The sequence below is a fragment of the Lutra lutra genome, chromosome 12, assembly GCF_902655055.1.
Source record: "Lutra lutra chromosome 12, mLutLut1.2, whole genome shotgun sequence".
In the NCBI taxonomy this organism is placed as follows: Eukaryota; Metazoa; Chordata; class Mammalia; order Carnivora; family Mustelidae; genus Lutra; species Lutra lutra.
In genome coordinates, this window is record NC_062289.1 from 22,000,119 (window position 1) to 22,012,227 (window position 12,109).

At 36.6% G+C, this 12,109-nt stretch overlaps 1 protein-coding gene across 3 annotated transcripts in view; it reads right to left on the minus strand.

Annotated features, from left to right (window-relative positions):
• Positions 1–12,109, minus strand: part of DCC (DCC netrin 1 receptor) — a 1,178,115-nt gene that overhangs the window by 302,889 nt on the left and 863,117 nt on the right. For all 3 annotated transcript variants that reach the window (XM_047697659.1, XM_047697658.1, XM_047697660.1), the window contains 2 exons: positions 2,144–2,292; positions 336–474 (listed from right to left, as the gene is read on the minus strand). In XM_047697659.1, the coding sequence (XP_047553615.1) occupies positions 336–474; positions 2,144–2,292 (288 nt within the window). The remainder of the gene's footprint in view (positions 1–335; positions 475–2,143; positions 2,293–12,109) is intronic.

Below are 12,109 nucleotides of genomic sequence, written 5' to 3' on the forward strand. Positions count from 1 at the left end.
AATGTAAATTAGTCCAAACACATGCACAAATGTGTTTGTGTTTATAGACAATAAGATACCCCTCCCCCCACCAATAATTTGAACTCTTAGGCAGTAGTCACACTTTTGAAGATTACCTATTAGGACATTCTGACACAGAGCTTGTAATATACCTTGGAAAGTTTAAATTTAACTGTAAGAGATAGTTTGAGCGAATGAGTTAAATTTTTAATCAATGCTAATATATGCCAACAAGTTTTAATTAAGAAGCCTTGAAGATGCAATCTATTACATACATGCAATATTACATCATCATTATCAAATATGTGAATCAAGCTTCACTGTCTATAACTTACCATCAGAAAGTGTAACCACTGTTATATCATCAGTAGATACTCCTGGCCCATAGCGATTATAAGCTAGGAATCGAAGGGTATATTCCGTGAATTTTTTCAGGCCTTCCAGCTTATAAGATAGTCCATCAACCTCTATATTCTGGAGACACAAAATGCCAAACTGTTATTCAGGAGGCACATTAAAGCAGAAATGGCAGCCATTCTGCACAATCAGTGAATTGAATATTAGACTCTTACTCACAAAACTACACTCAAGCCTTATAATGAGTTGTTGTAAAACCTAACTTGTGACACACGCTCCCCCACTAAATCCCAAACTGTTCTGCAGACTTCTAGTTAAAACAGCACCGTGCTATTTTTACAGTCATTAAGTTCCAATATGTTTAACGCCATCCAAAACATTGAATGGTGCGCCGTATTCCACCCACACCAAAACTCTGACAGGCAGAAGGCTGCCTGTGATCCGTGGGAACAGAGAGTTGCTCCTCTATCCTAAGTGGAATAATTCACTACGAAACAGTAGGTTTTTTCCTTCCCTTGCTGAAATATAACCACAGTTCTTGAAACTGGCAGATCCTTTGCCACAATCTTTGTGTCTCACAAGGCTGTGAGGTGGTTTGGAACGGTCTCGGTACTTCACAGCTGCAGAAATGAGGTACTGGAGGTGAAGGTCATTGAGAAATCAGAGCCAGTGTGTTCTTAGAAGACATGTTATTTCACTCTCCACAATGATGCTCACACTTCTATTTGTCTCGGGCAACATCGTTTCTGAATTTACTTAAGTGGGTTGGTGAAATTCATTATGGAAAAGCCAAAAATGCGTTGAAAATGGAGAGGATAGAAAGATGGAAACAAGAGCTAAGCTGCATGAAGACAGCAAACAAATAAGAGATGGGATGGATAATTACATAAAAGGAAATCTTAGTTATTCCTATTGTGCTATAAAACTTAGGGCTTGAACTTTTTCTGAATAGGACTGTTGCAAAACTTTTTTTTTTTTTAAGGCAAAATCTCTATCATGCAGTTTATGGGGAAGCATGAAGACCATGGTATGCTTGGCAAGCTTCGTAACACATAAAAAGAACTCTGTTATCTCAACACAGGCTCTTGGTTTTTCCATTTAACTGTGCACGTGTCTATATATCTTTTTCCACATGAGGCTGCAAATTGGGAAGTAAACATCTCTCAGTAGACTTACATGTGTCACAAAACAGAATTGTTGAGTTTCATGTGTGTCCCCCTAAATACTTATTTATCTGAAAATCTAATTTTCCTGTTTTTAGGGATCTGTGCAAACCACAGATTACAAACAAAATGTCAAAAGGAGGCAAGTAGCCTTCTGGAGTGAGATTTCCTGAAAACAATGAAAAGGATAGGGGACTACAACCTGAAGGTGAGGAAAGGACAGAAATAACTCAAATACACAAGGATGAGATAAGCAAGTTGACTGAGGTCATCGAACAAAAGATCAATTGTCCTTAAGATAAGGACTCATGATGCAAATGCTTTCTAGGACCAGATGAGTTAATACAACTGTGGCTATGCTGGCCCAGGCCACTCCCTACTCAGATAAAAAAGAAAAATTACATCCTTTATAGTGACTTTATCTCATTGCACAGTTGCCTCTCTTACAATCAGAATTCAATTAAATTGCTTAAAGTTTCTAATAACAAGTACTCTAAAACTGATCAGCTATCCAGTTAACGAGCTGGGCTGGACTGTACTAAGGGTTTGCAGATCTCCTCCTAATGGCTCTAGTCCTAGGAAAATCCAACAGGTGGCAGCATTGGGCCCATTCCTTTGCCTACCTGTTCCTTTCCCGTGGACACCTCAGTGCAGAACAATCTGTAACCTTGGACTGGACCGTTTGCATAGGCAGGGGGTTCCCAGGTAATAAGAATTGAGGTAGGTGAGGTAGATACAGCTTGCAGGTTTTCTACTGGTCCTGGAACTTGCACTGTGTACAAAAGAAATTGATTAGTCTAAGAGGGCTCTCTTTTTCAAAACGAGCAAAATACATCTTTTACAGCTTATGGAGATTAGAACCAAATGGGATAAGAAAATAAAATGCAAATATAAATCAATGAATTTTAGAATCATTTCATTTTGAAATTTAGGAGGGGACTTCTATTAATCTAAATTACTTCATTTTTACAGTGGAGGAAAGTAGTCAAGGAGTCTAACTGACTAAGAGAATGACGGAAAAAGAGATGGACTCTTAATTCAAATTTTTATTATGGAAAATTTTCCACTATACCAGCATGCCTTCACTTGTGTATGACTAATAACCACAGAAGGAATACAGTTAGAATACTTACATGTCCTGTTTCTACTTATAATTCAAATAAGCAGCACAGCTATGGATAACTCACCACATCTTTATTTATGTCAGCATTTTAAAATCTTGACCAATCCTGAGTCATTTAAATTAATTTTGGCATCAATTTTCAATTTCACTTTCTAGTATTCCATTTTCTCTCATAATTGCTACTTTACTTAATCAAGAATAAGTACCTTGTTCATTAAAGAAATTATATAGCACAGGTCCACAATTGGCTACCTGAAACACTTGTGTCCAGATATTTTTTGAGATCTAGAAATTTTCAGGTTTTAGAACGGTAATATGGTGCATGTGCAGTGTTCTATTTAACACCCCAAGTGGGGTCTAGGGTAGCACCATATTATCAGATCATCTATTTGCAGCAAAATACATGATATTGACATCAAACAGAATTACTAAAGACTGTGTATAGCATGGCATAAAGTCAGATCAGGTTTGGGTATGACATGAGTTAAACTCTTTCAAATTCCAGATTTGTAAATTTTGAATTTAGGCATAATTTTTTATTTATGGACCTGAATATAAATATATGGTTTGTAAACTGAAAATCCAATACCCATGTTTGTTAATGCAATCTAAATTAAATGGTTTCATCATTGCCAGTATAACAATTTTATCTTCAATGTACCGTACATTTTCCCCAGCTTTAAATACCACATAGCTTTGAACAGATGCACGTTTTAGGCCTCTACTGGAATTTTGTGAGTTTGAATGTCCAGAGTAAAACAGTCTGTGAAAACCTGGCTCAACTCCTTAGATCAGGGCTGCACCTGTATCCCTAAATCAGTCATTTTTCAGAACGTATTCCATGGTATCCAGACTCCTTAAGTCATCACTGTTCACACATTCATTTGGGGGAAAATATATATATTATATATTTTAGATATATTTTATTTATCATCTTCACTTATTTTTCCACCAGTTCCCAGATCTTGAGTATCCCTATTACTGACATTTGCATTATTTCAACTTAACAAATGATTGCTATTTATTTATTTATTTGTCAGAGAGAGAGAGAGAGAGAGCGCACTAGCACAAGCAGGGGCAACAGCAGGCAGAGGGAGAAGCAGTGAGACTCCATCCCAGGATGCCGGGATCATGACCCAAGCCAAAGGCAGACACTTAACCCACTAAGCCACCCAGGTATCCTGACTGCTAACAATTTCTTAAAAGCATAGTTGAAAATAATTTTAAACCTACAGAAAATTTTAAGAATGGAAATAGTACATAAAATACCCATGTTCCCTTTTCCCAGGTATACACATATTCTTTTTCTCTCTCTCTCTCCAGATATACGTATATATCGTATTTATCACATTCATCATATACAGAAAGACAGAGATACAGAGACAGAGACAGAGAGTCTGAATCTACCTATTCAGATTAAGTTATGCATACCACGGCTCTCTACCCCCAAATGCATATTTCCTAAACATTAATGTGTATGTGGATAATATGAACTTCAGTGCATTTTATTCTAATACAATACTTTTACTTAATTTTCACCTGCTTTCCAATTTTGTCAACTGACCCCATAATGTAATTAATGTAGCATTTCCCTCTCTGGTACAAGATCCAGTCTAGGGTCAAATTTGCATTTCCTTGTCATGATCTCTTTAGTTGGTTTTATGCTAGAACAGTTCCAAAGCCCATCTTTATCTTTTAGGTCCTCTATACTTTTGAAGACTATAGTCCCTTTTTTAAATTAATAGAATATTACTTATTTGGGGTTTGTTTTTGTTTCTTCATGTTGGATTTCAGTCATGCATTCTAGACTGAAATGAAACATGCATGATATATGTCTCCTCAGGGCATCATGGCCAGAGGCATAAGCCCTCTCTCCCTCCCTGGTTTGTTATATTAGTTCTGAAGAGAAGGTGCTGCCAGATTTCTCCACGTAGAGTTAACTGATTTCCCTATATCCCTCCCAACCCCCAAACCCTGCTCTATTGCTCACAACCAATAAGCAATTTGTGGGGAGAGACTACGTCTTTCAGAATATCATGTTATTTATCAAAACCCCTTAGAATTAGCACTTAGCAACAGTTTTTGATAAATCAATTTTTTGGCATGGTGGTTATAAATTGTTTTTTAATTTAAGCACTTCCTCCGTATTAACCACTTGGCACTCAACATTTTATTAGAAGCAAGAATCTGTATTTCCTTTTTTTTATAATATTCTATTTATTTATTTACTTTAGAGAGAGAGAGAATGAGCAGGGAGAGCCTCAGAGGGAGAGGGACAAGCAGGCTCCATTCTGAGCATGGAGCCCATGTGGTGCTTGATCTCAGGACCCGAGATCATGACATGAGCTGACATCAAGAGTCAGATGCTTTACTGAATCACCCAGATGCCCCAATGTGACCTCACATTTCTATTTATGTATCTCCTATTAGTATGGGCACATGGATTTCTACTTTTTCATGGTCTATAATTCATAATTGTCCTTAATCATTTCGGTGTTCAAATTGCTGAGTTCAAATTTGGCCAGTGAGGTCCTCTTTAAGTTGGTTCCTCTGTCCTTATAACACGCCCTATCATTTATTGGAGCACTTCCTGTCTTCCTAGCATAATATATTTCAGGCTCATCTTGATCCTACTCCAGTTCTGGAATCAAACATTTCTCCAGAGATGTCTCCTTCCTTTTAGTGTGGAGTGCTATTCAAGACAAAGACCTGGGTGTCAGCTGTGTTCATTGCTATTTGGGTCTCTTGTTTCTAAATCCTACTGGTGAATGACAAACAGGAATTTATATATACTTATATATACAGAAATGCATTCATGCATACATATGCTCGAATATACAGGTACACATCTACACTTTTCATGACTCCACAGAGATACCTCCCATTCCAATCCGTCTCTACAAGGTTTGCTCTTGCGTTCCCCATTCCTTTTATGTCCTTTCTTCCATAGAGAAAACAATGGCTCCCAAAGATGACAGATACTTTATGAGAGTGCCCTCCCCTTGGTCCTTTTCCAGGAAGGGGTAATTTTTCTATGGGAAATTCCTTAATTCCCAAAGAGGACTTCAGCGGACAATACTATACGACAATGAGGAGACTTGCCTGTGTCTAAGTTCATAGTGATACAGTTAGAACTGTTCTGTAGTGAAGACATTTTGCTCCATGGGGTTCGGGGGGAGGCAGAAAAAAAACCGTTGCCCACCTACATCATTCAAATGGATTTTCAAAGTGTACTGTTTAGAGAACAGCAATAAAAAACTATAATTTTCATGCTTCTGTGATTACTGATATATTCACAATGACAATGCAAACATTTTCAAAGGGGAGGTTTGTTTTCTGATTGGGAATCTGTGTTTTTCTAAGGAAGAGAGACAAAGAAAGAAGCAAGAGAACTGAGACTGAGTGACTCACTTTAGGTACATGTTGAATGTGACATAATCAGGATTTTGAAATTTCACAGAGCATATCCTTGTGGCCCAGTGATGTATAAAGTATTAACGGAATGTGCTCTTTCTAGCTCTCTTGTGGCTAAACTGAAAGGGCACTGCTTACTAAAAACAATCATGGCTCATTCTGGAAACTAACACTAAGATTTAAAAACGGCCAACATCCAAGGCCATCACTCCACATTCAAGGAAGTTTTCCCAAGCAGGATGACTCCAAGAGGCCTAGGAGATGAGTGAGTCTCCCTTTCTTGGAGAAAGGGAAGGAAGACAATGTTTTAGAAGTTCCTGCTCATCTGTTCCACTGGAACACAAGGGGGTAATGAGAAGAAGAGTAAGCCACATGAGAATCTGGAAGGCCAAGCTGAGGGAAGCATCTAGAATAGTGAGGGTGGGAGTGCACAGCCCACCAAACTAGGACTCTGAGCACATAACAATCAAATATTCCAACCTCATAGCAATCTCTATCAGGCATTGTGGGGAGAATAAACAGATTACCCGGATGTCTACAGCTCAAGGCAGCATCCCCACAAAGACTACCAATAGACCGCACTCCTCCCCTGACGAGCCCAGTGAGGGCTGCTTAGTGTCTAGGCTCCGTGTCAGGAAAATGGTTAAAACACTCCACTTCCTTTCCCAAATAATAGGAACAGTTGTCTTCTCCACAGGGATATGCACATTGCTAACCATACACAACATATTCAATAAGCATGTGTCAAATATATATAGTTTGTATATAATTATCAAATGTTACCCTAAATAACAAGTCTAGGGATGTCTGGATGGCTCAGTCAGTTAAGCGTCTGCCTTTGGCTCAGATCAGGATCCTAGGGTCCTGGGATCCAATCCCATGTAGGGCTCCCTGCTCAGCGGGGAGCCCACTTCTCCCTCTGCCTACCGCTGGCCCTGCATGTGCTCTCTCTTTCTCTCTCTTGCTCTCTGACAAATAAATAAATAAAATCTTTAAATAACAAGCATAACATAAAAATAGCTACTCTGCGTAGTCTAACCCATTTGATTTTGTTAATGCAGGATTGCAGAAGTGTTTTCCTGATACCTGATGAGAATGAAAGTTGGTATACATGTCCATGTTTGTTGTATGCACGTGAACCTAGGTACGCTTTGCCCACTGTATGATTTGTTTATATGCATGTGTAGCTTGGTTGCCTATAAGACAACATCAGGTAGTTAGGTAATTGAGATTCAATTTGGTAGTGCCTACTCTGATTGTCTGTTCACAACTGAATTATTCTCCCTTCCTAATGGTCATTAGACAGTATCAGGGAAAAACAGGTGCTTGGGATTCCAGAAGAATTTCAAGCAGAGATAATAGACACCAGAAGTAAAAAAAGAGCATTCAGAGCATTTAGTGTAAGTGTGCACTAACAGCAGTATGTGTTTTCACTAATTCCAGCCAAATGATAACATTCTATTTGTTGTTGTAAGGTTTCTACTTGGCTTTTTCTCAGAAAGTATTGTATCTTAGTACCAAACTATTTCCTACTTCAACTTTTTGTTTTAAAACACAGTTTGTTTTATGATCTGATTGCATTGTTTGAATTTCCTTAACATTGTCATGTATTAAAATTAAAATACCATGTTGTTGTTCCAAGTAAATATAAACATTAAAACGTCAAATAATTAACACCAAATGATATATTCATCACTTATAAGACCAAATACTGCCTGCATATGGGATATTTTTCTTTCCAACATTCCTGGCTAGTGTCAAAATTATTTCGCATAAGCTAGTACATGCTTATTTTTCTTCATGACAGTGCTATACATTCAAATTTGTGAATTTCCTAATAATTTCCTTTTGAATTATAGCCCAAACATAGGTCTGTGGGTAATATACTGTGCTTGTGTTAATTGCGGGAAGTATGCATGTATTTATTTGTATATTTATCCAAATCTATAGCTATATATTTAAGAAAGCTTATGTAGTTTTATATATGGGATTTATTATATGCATATTAGAAGGAGAGACAGAAAAAGAGAAACAAAAAATGTTCAACAATGGGAATTATATGTGAAATCGATAGTTAACAGCTTCAGCCTTCCATTTCATTACATTTTAGTATGTCAGTCAAGAAACTTAATGGCCTTAACTGCTCATCATTTCCAAGATGTCTTTAATAATCCCCACTGATCCCCTCAGTTGGACAATAATTTTGTGGCAACTGCATCTAATTTCTCTTCATCTCTATTCGAGTTACCTATTTCTTCAAAGAATGGCAAGATTTCAGAATAGATGCATAATCTATGCAAGTAACTCATCAATCAACGTCACCTTAACCAACTCCGTTCTTAAATTTCAATATTGTATTTCAGTAGAAATTCATTATAACACCTGTACCTAAGAACAAATCAAATACTATGTTGGAGTAAATGAGATGTATTACATGTCACTATTTGCACTGAGGACAGTAATTTCTCACTATATATATTTATAGTATAACAGAGCACTTTATAATGAGATCTTATTGGATATTAACCTCCAAAATGGTATATAAAAGTTTGCTGAATCTCTAAGACAGCATCATTTATCATATGTAATCATACTGAAAACAGAATGTGTGTTTGTATTGTATATGTGAGAGTGTATGTGTGTGCACAGTGCAAGAGATAGAAAGAGAGAGAAGAGGAGAGAGTATCAGTTTAATGAGCTACAATGGATTAAGTTGAAGGTCAGAAGGTATAGTTTCTTCTCCCTACTCCACTTATGATAAAGACCAGTCATGGCATCAAGGAGTCCATGGAGCCCCTGAAACTGTATGCACATTTTCAAGAATGTACTGTGTACATTTTTTGGTGTAGGGTCCATAGTTTCCATCATTGGGGTCTATGATTCTCAAAATGGTAGCTCCCAATGGATTAGATAATGTCTCTGGCTTCTTTTGGCTCTGAAAACCAATATATATTTTTTAAATTCTTCTAAAGATTTATTTATTTACTTATTTGAGAGGGAGTGCTTGCACTTATGCGTGCACAAGTGGGGGGAGGGGTAGAGGGCAAGACTCTTCAAAACAGACTCCCTGCTGAGTGCTGAGCCTTAGGCAGGGCTGGATCTCCTGACTCTTGAGATCAGGACCTGAGCCAAAACCAAGAGTCACGCTTAACGACTGAACCACCCAGTGCCCAAACCAAAGATTCCTTAATATCAATTCATCTGTAATGATTGTTATTACTTTACAATGGGAAATATGGTAATAATTTCAGTTTAAAGAGACTCTTCAACTTTTAATGAAATTCAAAAGCTGAAACATGCTTAAGACATAGACTTCTATTTCATTTTCCAAATCATGGGTAATTCAAGGCATTTGAATTAATCTGGTTTCATTCATCAAATATTTTAGGTTTTTAAGGTGTTAGAGCTTATGAATATCTTTTTTTTTCCTTTTTCTTCCTTTCTCTTACTGTTTCTATTCTACTGTCTGTCTACATGTCTTCCTTCCTGACATCTCTTCACTGTAAGTAATTTGATATTTGTATTAATCAGACTAAAACCTAAATTATGGTTTATCAAATATAAGGTTTGAAAAATATTTTGGGAGTTTAAATAATCCCTTCTAAATGAGAATGTAAATATAAGATTTTCATAGAAAAAGCTTTAGAAGGATCAAGACATGTTACTGCCTTCATAATACTGAATGAGGCTGATGTCTTTTCACCATTATACTGATGTTTCTCAGCTGGAAGTCCAAAATGAAGACAAATGTTAGTGTCAGAGAATATGTAGTTGAACATTTGAATATTTAAAGTCTTCTCAAAATGACTGTGTAGTACAATGTGTTCTACTGTTCCTAAATCATCAATTTAACAGCTACAAAATCGTTTTTTTTTTTTTTTTTAATGGAACTAAAGTACTAGTGCATTTGGGGAAAAGAAAAAAAATCACATGTGTTGTCATTCAAATAATGAGCTATAATTCACACGTGCTCAAATCAGGCCAAAATTCTGAGCATGATTTTACCTCCTTATTCATTTGCTAATTTAAAAAACGATTCTTGAGTTCATTGTTTAAGATGGAGAGCAACAGATCTAAGTAATTGTCTGTAGTGATCTAAATGGATTTAGGCCACAAAGTTCTTATTTAAACAGTGGCTCCCATTGTTGATGATCTCCTAACTGAATGTGTTTCAAATGCAAGCCGTTTCTGAAACTATTTGCATTTATTGATAATAAAGTGCATGGTTTGATTGCCTCTTTGATTTTTTTTTCCTCCTGTAGTTAACAGCTTTAATGATATTTCTATGAAATCTGTTTCTATTCTGTATGGGGAATGCAACATCAAAAAGCCTGTGGGCAATGTAATTATTAACATAATGAAACCCCTTCTTGACTGAACTATACGTAGTTAGGAAATATGACAGTAATTTGGCAAGAAAGAAGCACAAACTATGGAATGGGTTTCTATTACAAAACCACAGAAATCTGACTAGACTCAGTTGCAGGAAGCGGTTATTACCTGATCATTTTATTTGGGGTTTCAATAGGCGGCATCTGCTAACCCACAAGATACTCAACTTTGTCATTGTATGTGTGTAGAGAAATATAGAGACATCTATACACAAACACATATGACATGTGTGATATAGATGACTTACATATTATATATATACACATATATATGCATATATGCTAATATAACAAATGATGGATATTTTTGACAGTGTAGTAGAAAAGAACTTTAATGAGTCTCTCTGAAAAATAATAGTACTGAAAGTAATCTTCCTAGAACTAGAAGTGGAAGCAGTTTGACAATAAAAGTGGTTTCAGAAATTGACTTCAAGATAAGGCCTTTTCGGTGGGATAGCTACAGTTTTTCCCTGACATAGTCAAGTAGTAAATAGCCTTGGTGAAGCTTGCAGAGTATTTTTAACCTCACTTTAGAAAATAGGCAAGGCTTAGAAATGTAAAATGTAATGGAAAATGTAGATTCCTGACTGCATGATTGAGGTCTCAAACCATTTAAACTGGAGATTTCTAAGTCATGTCAAAAGCAATTGTTTTTATGATCTAGGAAAATTCCTTACAATATACCAAACATTGAAAAGTTGAAAACTTAAATTTTTAGCCAAATATGCTCAAGTTTCCATGTTCCTGAAGGCTAGATGTAATATAAACTTAATCACACTGACTTTTTCTTCCCCCCTTATAATTTTTTATTCCCAGAATAGCTTGGGTTCGGTTACTTTCCTTTGTGTTACATTCCATTTTAGATAAAAGTGTCAGCTGATTTTAAAATCTAATCATACTTTTTATGTGCTTAGGATATAGTGCTACTTCCAGCATTGTGAAATATTTTATTATGGTAGAAGTCTTCTAGGAATTTAGAGGAGAAAACATACACACAGGAAACAACCAGACATGAACAACAGACCATATATAACCAAGATTAAAACCTCTTTGGACAGACAATGAAGTATATAAGAATTCCTGACATATATCTATTGATGACGTATATAATATTTAGGGATGGTTAGGGGAATTTGTTCAAGAATATTTCTTGAAGAACAGTTAAAAATTGTACTGTTGGGGGTGTCTGTGTAGCTCAGTCAGTTGGACATCACACTCTTGATTTCTACTCAGGTCATGATTTCAGGGTTATGGGATCAAGCCTAGCTGGGGGGTTGGGGGGGGGGTCTGTGCTCAGTGGGGAGTCTACTTTCCCTCTGCAACACCCCCCCCCCACACACAGGCATGTGCTCTCACTCTCAAAGAAATAAATTAATTTAAAAAAAAGAATTGCACTGATGAAAAAAGGAAGGACAAGGAAGTTCATGTGTGAAGAAGGAGTCTGATAAGACAAGTACACATGAGTGTGAATGAGTATTATGGGTAATGACTTTGAATTTTGCTTTTTCGGAATAGAATTTACAAGCTAATAAATAGAAAAACTGCTCTATAGCTTGGGGAAGTCTTCCAACAATGAGCCCTCTAAGTAAAGATAATGAGAAGAACTCCAAAGTGAACTAAAGATGACACAATTGATCTCATATCAAGGAAACAACCAGAAG